Here is a 14,290-nt window from a genome sequence, read left to right as displayed (position 1 = left end):
GAGTGTGACCCTGCATTGAAATATTAAACGCACCCCAGAGGGCAACAGAGATATAGCACCTCAAATATGGTTAAATATGCAATGTCTACTAACTGTATTGTAAAAAATGACACGTTTCTGGGACCATAACTGTTAAACGCTGCTGTAAATAAGTCTGGTTTTTGGTATGGTGATAGACAGGAGCACTGACTGTGACCCTGCAGTGCAATAATAAACGCACCCCAGAGGGCAACTGAGATATAGCAGGTTTAATATGCAATATCTGTAACTGTATTGTCAAAAATGCCATGTTTATGGGACCATAACTATAAAATGCTGCTGTAAATAAGTCTGGTTTTTGGTATGGTGATAGACAGGAGCACTGACTGTGACTCTGCAGTGCACAATTAAACGCACCCCAGAGGGCAACTGAGATATAGCACCTCAAATCCGGTTAAAATGCAGTGTTTGTAACTGTATTCTCAAAAATGCCAAGTTTATGGGACCATAACTTTAAAATTCTGCTGAAAATAAGTCTGGTTTTTGGTATGGTGATAGACAGGAGCACTGACTGTGACCCTGCAGTGCAAAATTAAACGCACCCCAGAGGGCAACTGAGATATAACAGGTAAACTATGCAATGTCTGTAACTTTACTGTCAAAAAGGCCAAGTTTATGGGACCATAACTTTAAAATGCTGCTGTGTAGTGAAATATTAAACGCACCCCAGAGGGTAACTGAGATATATGGATGGTGATAGATAGGAGCACTTAATGTGACCCTGCAGTGAAAGTTTAAACGCACCCCAGAGGGCAACTGAGATATAGCACTTCAAATTTGGTTAGAAATGCAGTGTCTGTAACTGTATTGTCAAAAATGCCAAGTTTATGGGATCATAAGTTTAGAATGCTTCTGTAAGTAAGTCTGCTTTTTTCATGAGGATAGACAAGAGCAATGAGTGTGACCCTGCAGTGAAAGTTTAAACGCACCCCAAAAAGCAGCTCAGATATAGTGCCTACAACTGAGCTGACAATGCAATTGGTCTTTAAAATGATTTGAGAGTGTTATGTAATAAGGAATAATTTGTATAATAAATGGACATTGAATTTGTTGTTTTGTCATTATATCTTGTAAAGTGTAAACAGCTACAATAAGAATCAGAACCAGAATCAAAATTAGCTTTATTTGCGAATTGTGCACACATGCACAAGAAATTAATTTTAGTTTGGTACTTACAGACATACAGTATACATAAACAGCAAAAAGCGACATTTAATGTAAAATTGAAAATTAAAACAAATAACATAGATAAGAAGCAAGTGAGAGAGTTATTTACAAATATCTACAAGTACTGTATATAAAAATGCATATAATGTACATTGCACAAATGTATTTACACAGTTAAGCCTGTTAAACCCTAGTGTGGGATATTGCAATATGCAATACTGCACTTTAAAACTGCAAGGTCGGAGCAAATATGCTACTGTGTAACTGCTTAAGGTGAAGATGTCTTGTGGGACGAATTTTCTGGCACAGTAAATTTGAGAATGGTGAGAGGGAGTGAAAGGGGCTCTTCAAGAAATCTTCTCTCATGTCCACAGTTTGAAGCAGCCAGCCTCTCTTCTGTATGTAGATTCATCATTTCTAGAGTCATCTGCAAACTTCAAACAAACACACACACTCGCGCGCACACACTCGCGCGCACACACACACACACACACACACACACACACACACACACACACACACACACACACACACACACACACTCGCAAGCACACACGCACCCGCGCGCGCGCACACACACACACGCACGCACGCACGCACGCACACACACACACACACACACACACACACGCAAGCAGGCACGCACCCACACAAACATCACAAAGACATATAAATCGGGATCATTCATAAATGCAATCCAAAGATGACACGTTTAACAATTTAATTTTACATTAACATATTTCGTGTATCTTTACATTCTGACAATCAGTTTAATTTCATAAGTCTGTTATTCTGTTTATTTGCAAATGTATATTACTCTCACAGTAACAAAATAAACATAATCACTCAAAACAGCACGAATAAGAGATAATGCGCTACGGTCCCTAAGCTGTGCGTGAAAAAGAAACTGCTAACGCGGAAGTGTCGCGTCTTTTAAGGTGGAACGAAAAGCGTCAATAAGAAGCTGCGAATAAGAAGCTAGATTCAGCCTCGTAGGATTCTCGCTGAATGTGAAAACTCAGATGAAAGACTCAACAGCAGGACTTTTCATAAGATGCCAACAATAGGATCATCAAAGTCACCTGTGCTTTGCAATGCCAAAGGACACGCCATCAACAAAATGTACAGTGCCAGTAAACCACTTTTTGAAGTTAACACGAACAACCCTACCTCAAACATTCAAGAAAAGGTAAGGGGCCGTATTTATTTTTAAATTTACCAATGTAAACAGATGAACTCTAATGATTAAAGAAACAAACTCCATTTATTAATGTAAGTATTGAATTTATTTACTAAAGGATCATTCTCTTTTTACAGACCATTCCTCTGAAGAACATGATGTGTAGCACCAACAGCGAACGAACAGCTTCGTAAGTTTGTGTATCCCATCAATTATTTACCTGAGCAATTGCTCTGAGTTTGGTTGTGTCCAGCAGCATGCTTGGTTGAGAGTGGTTGTCTGTCACGCACTGTTAATCTGTTTTTATTTTCGGTATATTGTCTGCTTCAGTATTTTGTTATTCATCATTTCATGGTTTTAAATCACTACTAATAAAGAAAACCTTTGTATTAACAATGAAATCCTCTTTCTTGTTCTTTAGGTGTTTTGAAATTGGTGTTTCGTCTCTGGGACAAGCCATCACATATGACGCTTCAGAAGAAGACCTTATGAACGCTATTGAGAGAGAATTTGTTTGAAAAAGGAATGATAATCTGAGACATCTAAGAAAAAAATGTATTAACCCTAAATAAACCAAATAATTAATAATAGAGCACTAAATTGTGCGTCTTTTTCATATTTAATGTAGTGGCATGTTTAATTATATAATTAAATGATAATTCATTTTAATAAACATATGATACACTATTATATTATTAAAATTAATTCAAATAAAAAAACTTTGTTTCATTATGTGTTTAAGGTTTAGGATGAAAATGTCCATGCAGTTTGGTTGAGAGAAAGAAAATGTATGTCTGGAATGTATATTTGGTTCCATTTCCTGACCACATTTCCAGAATTTTCCGCCCTTCTGGAATGAACATCAGCATTATGGTTTTAGGAGGCTCCCTAACTTTTTTTTAAACCTGATGTGTATCAAATTCAATCATTTCGGTACTATCTTACATGGTTTCACAAGGATACATATAAAAGTACATTATTGATGTTATGCATTTCTCCTTTTAAATTAGTTGTGCTTTGTTTGTTTTTCACAAGTTTAACAGTTCAGAAATGGGCCAAAAACATGCACGTTGGGTGAATTGGAGATACCAAATTGCCCCTCCCATGTATGAATTTACTTGTGTATGGATTAACCGGTTCTCGACATGAATATACTGTAGCTAGATGGAATGGCAGAAAGGATAAAACTAGAAATAAAACAATTATATTTGCCACGTGGCGTCGCTGTTGCTTCACGATTGGAAAGTCTTTCGAAGGCATCATCGTTGGAAAAGTCGGTCGTTAAGGCAGAAGGCTGGATATCTTTCTAAATCCCTATTGGTCGCGCCTCCCAAAATATCAGTTAGTCTTGTAATTCGATTGGTCCTAATTTAAGTAGTGAAGTGTTTACATCTGCGTATTTTCCAAATTAAATCTGTGGCATTGAGCAATGCTCAAGTCCGTGTCTCCGTGGGAATATTAGTTTTACTGGAAAACACACATGGTTTATTTCCCGGCTATGGTAAGCAATGAACGAAAACAACATCATTCATTTTTTGGTCATTTCAGGGTCTCTTCCAAACCTACAGCCGGTGTTTGTTTTTCCGCGCTTGCCAAGAAACACTAAAAAAATCTGTTACGATGTGAACTTTTCATGTCCTTATATGACTTTATTGGTTTAACTTTTTGAACTTAAGACATTAAAAACACTGACAACCTCAAAATAAAACTTTTACCAACAAAGGTTCAGAAAAGGTATTAATGCAATGGTTCACAACCTTTTTTACTTTAAGGCCCCCTTATTGCCCACAACAATATTTGAAGCCCCCCCCCTCGATGGTTTTCCGAATAAAATTGAATAGAGCTTTTAACACACAAACCTAACGGATAATTAGGAACGCCTGTTCAATTTCTTATTAATGCAATTATCTAATCAATCAATCACATGGCAGGTGCTTCAATGCATTTAGGGGTGTGATCCTGGTCAAGACAATCTCCTGAACTCCAAACTGAATGTCAGAATTGGAAAGAAAGCTGATTTAAGCATTTCTGAGCTTGGCATGGTTGTTGGTGTCAGATGGGGCAGTCTGAGTATTTCACAATCTGCTCAGTTACTGGGATTTTCACGCACAACAATTTCTAGGGTTTACAAAGAATTGTGTGAAAAGGGAAAAAACATCCAGTATGCGGCAGTCTTGTGGGCGAAAATGCCTTGTTGATGCTAGAGGTCAAAGGAGGCTAGAATTTGCACAAGCTCACCAAATTTGAAGACTGGGAAAATGTTGCCTGGTCTGATGAGTCTCCATTTCTGTTGAGACATTCAGATGGTAGAGTCAGAATTTGGCGTAAACAGAATGAGAACATGGATCCATCATGCCTTGTAACCACTGTGCAGGCTGGTGGTGGTGGTGTAATGGTGTGGGGGATGTTTTCTTGGCACACTTTAGTGCCAATTGGAGCATCGTTTAAATGCCACGGCCTACCTGAGCATTGTTTCTGACCACGTCCATCCCTTTATGACCACCATGTACCCATCCTCTGATGGCTACTTCCAGCAGGATAATGCACCATGTCACAAAACTCGAATCATTTCAAATTGGTTTCTTGAACATGACAATGAGTTCACTGTACTAAAATGGTCCCCACAGTCACCAGATCTCAACCCAATAGAGCATCTTTGGGATGTGGTGGAACGGGAACTTCGTTGACTACGTGAATGTGCATTCCACAAATCTTCATCAACTGCAAGATGCTATCCTATCAATATGTGCCAACATTTCTAGAGAATGCTTTCAGCACCTTGTTGAATCAATGCCACGTAGAATTAAGGCAGTTCTGAAGGCGAAATGGGGTCAAACACAGTATTAGTATGGTGTTCCTAATAATCCTTTAGGTGAGTATGTGTGTGTATATATATATATATATATATATATATATATATATATATATATATATAAACTGAAATTCTGTACCGTTCTGAGCACTACTGTCAGTAAATAAAATGCTGCTGGGATATGGAACTGGTGATGCATGAGACAAAATATCCAGTAAAACCTCACAAAACTGACAGGAAGTTGATGTATCATGGGTGTGTCACTATGGTAAAAGCTGAGGTAGTCAGTGCGAAGAACAGTGAACTGAAACTGGACCTGTTTTCAAATGTCACCTTTACTATAAAACCACAAACATAAACGTATTCTTCATTGTTTATTAAAAAAGGAGTATTAAATAAAAGAGTATTATATGATACTCACAGTGTAGGTAATTATCCACATATACATTTTTACATACTAATTTTCCTTTTTTTAATTATACGTAGTTTAGCATATCATACATTTTCGATGGATATGTACATATAAATGTAAAAAAGGAAGAAAAACAATTATTTCTTTTAAGACAAACATAGTACAAAGACTTTGGCAAAAGAGTGCATTAATCTTTCACACAATAGTAAACAAAAAGTTTCATTGTAGAGTGCGAAATATAAGCAGCGAAATAAAGAGTCCAGTGCATAATCGTGTTTTCGCCCGTGAGAGAATCAGCAGGCATGCCCTCATATCAGATGTCCCTGTATAATGTCAGTAACAGTTCAGGCTCAATTTAACTTAGTTTGAGGCTGGAAGCAACATGCTGACTGGTAGTGCTGTCCCATGGGGCAAGGCTTTAACTGTGGTGATCTTATTCATACTTCGCACCTCCGTTTGCCAGGACGGCATCTTCTTGGTGGTCATGTGCCGACGGGCGTGCTTGGTGAGGTGGTCGCTACGCATAAACCGCCGGTCACACACCGGACAGACGAACTTCTTCTCGCCTGTGTGTGTTCGCCGATGCCGGGAGAGTTCATCAGACCGGGCGAATTTCTTATCGCATCCTTCCCAGTTACAGCTAAATGGTTTCTCACCTGGAAGAAAAAATTTGCATGTTATGTTATACGCTATTATAAAGTTTGACAAAGTCTTGGATTGACCTAGACTTTAGATTGTACTAATAGCACTGCCTGTTATGTGATGTTTATCACTATCCATACATTATTTACCTGTATGAGTTCTCAGATGTGCCTTCAGGTGAGAGCTCTTGAAATATGTCTTCCGACAGCCTGAGAAATTGCAGACGTAGTTGCGTCTCCGTGAAAAGTCGATCTGCATGGCAATGCTTTGGCCTGAAGGCACATAGACAGGCGCTGGAGCCAGGGGCAGTAGCTTGGTGTTGCCCAGAGTCATAACAGTCTGTGGGCACTGTGGAGCAGAAGACACTGGCGATTGGGGCATCACAAACATCACCGTCCCCTGAGGCACTGGAGAGCCCATCAAGAGAGGCTGTGGTAAGATAGACTTCACCCCAGGGCTGGGCTTCTGAATAAACGTGGCCGAGATTACTCCTGGTTGTCCCACCGGGAACATCTGGCATATGATTGGTGGGCTTGGTGTTGGGGGTGGTGATTGAGGAGTCGAAAGTGTATCGATTTTGGAGGGGGGCGTGCTGGTGTTATGGCATTCTGTTGTTTTGTCTTTCTGGGGTTGGCAGGGTGGTGAAGGCGTTGCTGAAGGAACCTCAACCAGCTGTTTATCAGTCTTTGATGGGTACATGGCTTGTGGAATGTTTTGATACAAGGAGCTGTCGGCCGTGTGGCGTATTACGCTGGTTGCCATTGCTCTGCAGGGTGGAGATGTGGTCTTCTCTGTACGGTGTCCAGAAGAGGCCATCTGGGTGATGGAAGTTATGGTGGGAAAAGCAGATCTTGCACTAAGGAGGCTGGGACACGGTTGGGCCAATGGGGAAGGAGAACCCGGCACCGCTGTAGTGTTAGAGATCTCAGTAAAACTGGGGCTGTGAGGTGGTGTCATGCACTGCAAAGAAAGTAGACGATAAGTTATGTCACTGTAGCATTATTGCATCTGTTTATATATTTAAGCCCACGTGAGCCCTAAAATCACAGTTAAGTTCAGTCTGCAGATGTATATTATCTCAACACTGCCACCTGTCCACTGTATCATAAACCCTCCCCAAGTTCTCAGCAAACAAATCATGTACTGATGATAAGAGTCTTGTACTAAAAGACATGCGGCGCCAAAGGACCGTCAGGTTCTCCCGGTGTAAATGTTGACATATTAAACAAAGCTTAAAGTAGGCTTTCCTATGCCATTTATTCCAAACAATAAAAACACCGCTTACCAGGGAGGATAGTGAGACGAAGTCCTTCGGAGTCTCCGGCGGTTCGGGTTGCAAAACAGAATCGCAAGAGTCTGACGCTGGTGTGAGAGGGCGAGGTTTGAAGACGTTGGGTTTTGGAGACATCTGACTCCAGAAGCTCATGCAGACCAAAGCTTCAGCAGCCTCCAAGTCATTATATTCTGGCAGACTGCAGGAAGAGAGCTCGCTGCTATGCCTTTTCCCATCCAGGAATCCCTTGCAGACCTCCATCCGAGCTCCCTGAGAACCGCAAGGAAACAAAATGAATGTGGTGTAAAAATTAGAAAGCCCTCTGGTTGATTCCAACACACATAACTCAGCTGACATACTCTAAGTCTTTCTCTTGGTCCTCATCCGTTCGTGTATCCAGAAGCAACTATGACAGTTTAACAGAGGAACCCTTTTTAATGCAACCCATCTGGAGGGACTTTCTATCGTCAGACGGTCACCTCCCACTGGCAAATAAAGCCAAAACAATGACGTGCTATAAAAGCTGACCACGTGAATCAGCAATGAGCGAAACCTAACCGCTGACAGATATGAGAACAACTCAGTTGGTGCCCAAGGGCAGAAAACTTTGAAAGCAAGCCCATTCACAGAGTCATCGGTAATAAACATTATTACCCAACAGCATGCACTTCATGCACTTTCTTTTTTATAACAAGGTGCTCACGTACACCTGAAACTTGTATGGAGTGGCTGCATGCATTGTGTGGTATTGTCATCTCCACGTAACGTATTGCTTTAGAAATACAATGTAACGATTATGAATATTAAAGCTGTACTAAAGTTTTACATTACATTTACACGTCACACTCTTTATTGACAAACTGTGATGCAAAACCTAAAATAAATCTGACCATTGGTACTAATGGTAGGCTACTGACACATTGTTTAAACGCTTGATTGCTGACAAAACAGAATCTTAATAAAAGTTTTTTAAAAATTCCTGTTTTATGTAATAAATAAATATATGCGACTCTATGCCCCCTGTATCAAAACGCATTTTAAAGTTGACTGAATTTAATGTAAAATGAAACAATAGAAAATGATAACTTAAGGGTTAAATGATATCCATTTATGGCAGTATTTCTTTTACGCACCACAATCTTATTGTTTACTATCAGAGAAGAATGACGCCACATATTTGCTTTACAAAAAAATAAACTTTATAAAGTAGTTGTTTGGATCCATCGTTACATTCCGTGATGCAGAGACAGAAACCATTACAATGTATCGTTAACTGTCAGTTGACGTAATACGTTTTTTTTTCAACAAAATAAAGCAACTAACGTAACAATAAAAAACAATAGGTAAATAAATATTCTGATCTTACCCCACATATTTCTTCCATGTTATCAAACTCAAGTGTTGACATCTGATCAAAACGTTTGAAAAAATATTAATAAAACCCAAAGGTAGATCAGAACAAAGAAACGGATCAGCTCCGCCTGCTCAATGACCACTCACACCGGAATTCAGTTCGCTGAGTAAAACAAGTCCGAGAAAAAAAAGAAAACAAAATTCACAACAGTCTGGCGGGTGGCAACATGCCACCAATGAAAAACAAATGTGTGTGAGTCCTTGACCAATGGTGTGAAGGACGACGCGTGATCAGTGCATGATAGGCGAGCGATTGGAGGAGACGGGGTGCGTGGCTGCCGGTGGGCGTAAGGAGGGAGTCATCAGTGTCGCTGTAAACCCGCTGAACTGAGAGTCGCGGAACTGGGCGAAAGGTCGCAGCTTTTATCAGCCGGGCTAAAGTGAAACGTGTTTGTGTGTTTGCTCAGCATAAACATCTAATAGCTCTTCATACGCAGCATGAAAAGAGGAAAATTAATGACGAGGAGGTAAAAGAACTCTTCTACGAATTCCAACCGGGAAATGAAAAAAATGAACAGGATGCACTAAAGGATGTTTTAATTTTTAACACGTTGTTTTGTGTTGTCCTATTTAACACATTATGTGTTATTTTGACACATTATGTGTCATTTCGTGTTGATTTTGTGTTCAAATAAATAAAAGGGACAACACAAGATGTGTTAAAATAACACGAAGTGTGTTGTTCCAAAAATAACAAAGAGATGTGTCAAGTAAAGGATAACACATTAGACGTGTTAACACAAGATGTGTTATTTTAACACATTCGTTTAAAGAGTGTACAACACAATTAATGTTTGTTTTAATGCTGATATAGCTTCTGCAACAGTGGTCATTCCCACACCATTCAGTCTTTGTATTTTAATTAATTTTAATTACATTTAATGAATTAAAGTTGCTTGTGATTACTAAGTCCCTAAAAATATAAAGAATGTTCTTGCAAAAATTGCATGTTTTTATGTACAGTTTTGAGCTGGACTGAAAAGTTAATATTTAATATTGACATTTTAAACAATTAAATATTATATTAGTTTCCAAGATTTTCCCACACACTAAAACTTCCTTATATTTCTAGGTTTTGTGTGAACCGGATAATGCACACTGTATGTGTATACAGATTCAATTGGAATATTGCACATGTGAATACCGCAATAGTTTGCAGAAACTTAAATTTTAATACTTCAAAAAGTTACTGTCAAAGTTTTAGTTTAGTGCAGGTATTAGTGAGACAAATTATATAATAAAATGGGCTAAATTATATAAAATCTGATAAAAACGCATAATTTAATTTGATTTTACAAATTTAAAGCATATATTATATTGTATAAGAATGTTTAACATACATTGCATTTTTCTTCAATATCGTGCAGCCCTAGTATACTTTGTAAAGTAAAAGGTTGTTTATTTTTCATTCTTAAAAAAAAAAACACTCCTAAAATGTTCTTTCTCAAGCTGTATGGTTCCATAAAGAACCGTAACAACCACAGAACCATTCTGTTGCACAAAGGTACTTCAGATTATAAAAGAAAGAAATGGTTATTTTAAGAACATTTGACTTAAAGGTTTAAGAGTGTAGTACAACATAGTAGGCCCAGGTTAGTTCTGAATCCAGTTTACAGTATATAAAACCCATGCAGCTAATGTAAAACCAATAACTGTTTTGCTAAAGTGACAGTACGAGATAAACTCTTACCTGAACCTGTGGTCTGATTTAAACTCAAGTAATGAAGATTATTAAAAGGCATTATGAATCTTGGAGTTGTGAGATGTACGTAAGCATCTCTGTTTATAGTAATATGTCGAAAAATCTTCTTGTCTTGTCTCAGTATGAAGTGTCTTAGTCACACCCTCTCAGAGAGGATGGGGTGACAGTAACATTCGACTGCAGCTAGATGCAGTGATATGAGATGCAGTAAATGAGTGGGTTTTGAATGAAGTCAAGCTGACACGTGTCATGATGCCCTTCTCTCAGTCACAGATGATTTCCGTTAAAAGTTTGCTTGTTCTTAAAAGGGAAATCCTTTTCAGGGAAAATCTTGTACAAATACAGACAATCGCTGTCAGGTTGCCAACTGTTTCATCTGTATTATTTCCTTATCATTATTAGCCAAGAATAATTTGGTAATGTGCAGGTCAAATGAATGCATGGATTTTACAAAAGAACCTATAAATAAAAAAGTGAATAATTACTACAGTTTATTGTAGGCTTTGGCCGGTATTCAATAATATTGTCTATTATAATAAGTAATTTGCTAGTGGCTAATAAATGCCACTACTGACCAATCAGAGTCATTTATAATAGAGAGCCACATAATAAATGTGTTAAGTTTAAATAATTCGTTGTAAAATAAATGTGTTAACTGTTATTTTGTGTGTAATGTAAAAATTGATATTATTTCCCTTATTCATACAGTAACAGATTACATATAAATGCTTTCTTGTAAAATGCAAAACTTATTTGCATATTTAGCTGTTTATTAATTGTTTAATTATAAACCATAATTTACGTGGCATTGATTCAACAAGGTGCTGAAAGCCTTCTTTAGAAATGTTGGCCCATATTGATAGGATAGCATCTTGCAGTTGATGGACATTTGTGGGATGCACATCCAGGGCACGAAGCTCCCGTTCCACCACATCCCAAAGATGCTCTATTGGGTTGAGATCTGGTGACTGTGGGGGCCATTTTAGTACAGCGAACTCCTTGTCATGTTCAAGAAACCAATTTGAAATGATTCGAGCTTTGTGACATGGTGCATTATCCTGCTGGAAGTAGTCATAAGAGGATGGGTACAATGTGGTCATAAAGGGATGGACATGGTCAGAAACAATGCTCAGGTAGGCTGTGGAATTTAAACAATGCCCAATTGGCAATAAGGGGCCTAAAGTGTGCCAAGAAAACATCCCCCACACCATTACACCACCAGCAGCAGCCTGCACAGTGGTAACAAGACATGATGGATCCATGTTCTCATTCTGTTTAAGCCAAATTCTGACTTTACCATCTGAATGTCTCAACAGAAATCGAGACTCATCAGACCAGGCAACATTTTTCCAGTCTTCAACTGTCTAATTTTGGTGAGCTCGTGCAAATTGTAGCCTCTTTTTCCTATTTGTAGTGGAGATGAGTGATACCAGGTGGGGTTTTCTGTTGTTGTAGCCCATCCGCCTCAAGGTTGTGCGTGTTGTGGCTTCACAAATTCTTTGCTGCATACTTTGGTTGTAACGAGTGGTTATTTCAGTCAAAGTTGCTCTTCTATCAGCTTGAATCAGTCGGCCCATTCTCCTCTGACCTCTAGCATCAACAAGGCATTTTCGCCCACAGGACTGGCGCATACTGGATGTTTTTCCCTTTTCACACCATTCTTTGTAAACCCTAGAAATGGTTGTGCGTGAAAATCCCAGTAACTGAGCAGAATATGAAATACTCAGACCGGCCTGTCTAGCACCAACAACCATGCCACTCTCAAAATTGCTTAAATCAGCTTTCTTTCCCATTCTGAAATTCAGTTTGGAGTTTAGGAGATTGTCTTGACCAGGACCACACCCCTTAATGCATTGAAGCAACTGCCATGTGATTTGGTTGATTAGATAATTGTATTAATGAGAAATTGAACAGGTGTTCCTAATAATCCTTTAGGTGAGTGTATATGTGTGTGTACTGTGTGAAATTATTATGTATATTTAACCACACACAAACATATATTCATTTCAGAATGGTTTTATTTATTTATAATTTATATATATATATATATATATATATATATATATATATATATATATATATATATATATATATATATATATACACACACACACACACACACACACACACACACACATGTAAATGTTTCTTAAATACATACATGAATGTGTTTGTATTTACATAATAATTACACACAGCACACACTCATATATTATGCCAAAAATCACTTTTATTTTGTATGCGAATAATCTTGATTAATCTTGCAGAAACTAAATAAATTCAGAATATAAATGGTCTATAAAATAAAACAATATAATAAAAATAAAAATTCAAATGTATTTAAAGTGTATTCACAGGGTGCATTGAACATTTGAACCGGTGTTAGAAATTCATTCTGAAATTAAATTATTGCCTTTAAATTCTGCCTATGATAATTTCAACCGACTCGTATATAAGTAATCTTAGTATGTTGAAAATTTAAGGCTTGTTTTGAAATTCTATCAATATATACAGTAACACTTCAAATAATAAATTCATTATGTCTACAAACAATGAACATAAATTTACTCCTCATGTTGACCACTGGGGAGGCTCATGCCAGGTTCCCTGTTGGTGAGCACTTAGGAAACCAGCAGGTGCAGTGGCACCAAAACTTCCAAGTGTCGGCATGAATCACAAAAGCTCTGATGGGCTGCATTGAACTGACTGGTTGTGTAACGCAATGATGACAGTGCATCATCAACAGCAGTACATCAACAGTGTGTGGCAAGTGTAGGAGCTATGATCGAAACAAGAGGCATGTTTGTGATATAAGTGGGGCAGACTAAAGAGAAAGGGAAGGAAACTGGAGGAAAGGTCATTATGCTATTCATATCTCCCATCCAGTTCTCACATAGCCAAAGGGCTTCTGCTTAACCCAAGTCCAGAGAAGTCCCAGAGAAGGGGTCAGTTATTCCCAGAGGTGATAAATGTATTCCTGTAATGTATATGTGTGCGTGTGTGGGCGTGCATGCGCGCATATACAGTATAAGACAATGCAGTATAGGTATTGAAAATGTTAGTTTGATTTTAAGCTGTACCAAAAGCACATAAAGGAGAAAGAGATTGCAAAGGGCCTTCCCGTTTGTCTTAGGGATTATTATATATATATAATTCTAATACTTTTAACGGACATTTCATTTATTTAAATTCACACAACACTGAGAATGGAATTATGTGCTTAGTCCATCATTAGCTGTCATTAAAAGATATATGATGAATGTGTTTGTTTGTGTGTGTTATGTTTAGTTATATATGTTGTGGCAGTGCTGCTCATCTGCAAAACAGATGCATCTCAAACTCCCAATGACAGGCTGATAAACAGAAACTCCCCACTTATTTCGTGTAAGAGGGTGTGTATCTGGGTGAAAGGGCAATGCTGGAGAGTCTGTATGATACTTTTGTTTTAAAACAGGTCGGTTGTCTGGTGTGTAAGGTGCTGAGTGGCACCTTTGTTAAAGTCTTCTGGTTTGACATATGGTTTGGTTCACTTATGCATGACCCCATAGATCTTACAGTGTCAATATATAGGCTCCTTAAGATACATTTAAAATTTATTTCAGTACACGTTTCTCGGGGTTGTATCTTCACCTGACATTTGAAGACATTAA

General features: G+C 38.2%; 2 protein-coding genes across 5 annotated transcripts; one reads left to right on the top strand and one right to left on the bottom strand.

Moving 5' to 3' along the window:
• Window positions 1-2,206: 2,206 nt before the first annotated feature.
• LOC141280960 (uncharacterized) lies at window positions 2,207-3,014 on the top strand. The gene is made up of 3 exons (XM_073812456.1): window positions 2,207-2,395; window positions 2,524-2,576; window positions 2,808-3,014. The coding sequence occupies exons 1-3, from the start codon at window positions 2,261-2,263 to the stop codon at window positions 2,902-2,904; spliced, it is 285 nt and encodes a 94-aa protein (XP_073668557.1). The 5' UTR covers window positions 2,207-2,260; the 3' UTR covers window positions 2,905-3,014.
• A 2,545-nt stretch (window positions 3,015-5,559) lies between these two features.
• klf11b (Kruppel like factor 11b) lies at window positions 5,560-10,770 on the bottom strand. 4 transcript variants are annotated; one of them, XM_065288395.2, is made up of 4 exons: window positions 10,629-10,770; window positions 7,538-7,795; window positions 6,402-7,212; window positions 5,560-6,266 (listed from the first exon to the last, which is right to left on the bottom strand). In XM_065288395.2, exons 2-4 carry the CDS (start codon window positions 7,784-7,786, stop codon window positions 5,971-5,973), a joined length of 1,356 nt encoding a protein of 451 aa, XP_065144467.2. In that variant the 5' UTR covers window positions 7,787-7,795; window positions 10,629-10,770; the 3' UTR covers window positions 5,560-5,970. The 4 variants fall into 4 exon arrangements, with proteins under 4 accessions (XP_065144467.2, XP_065144466.2, XP_065144468.2 ...); XM_065288394.2 differs by lacking the exon at window positions 10,629-10,770 and adding an exon at window positions 8,892-9,051; XM_065288396.2 differs by lacking the exon at window positions 10,629-10,770 and adding an exon at window positions 7,885-8,780.
• Window positions 10,771-14,290: the final 3,520 nt, after the last annotated feature.

The sequence above is a fragment of the Paramisgurnus dabryanus genome, chromosome 17, assembly GCF_030506205.2.
Source record: "Paramisgurnus dabryanus chromosome 17, PD_genome_1.1, whole genome shotgun sequence".
NCBI lineage: Eukaryota > Metazoa > Chordata > Actinopteri > Cypriniformes > Cobitidae > Paramisgurnus > Paramisgurnus dabryanus.
The sequence above is the reverse complement of the archived record's forward strand: the minus strand, read 5'-3'. Positions and strand labels throughout refer to the sequence as shown.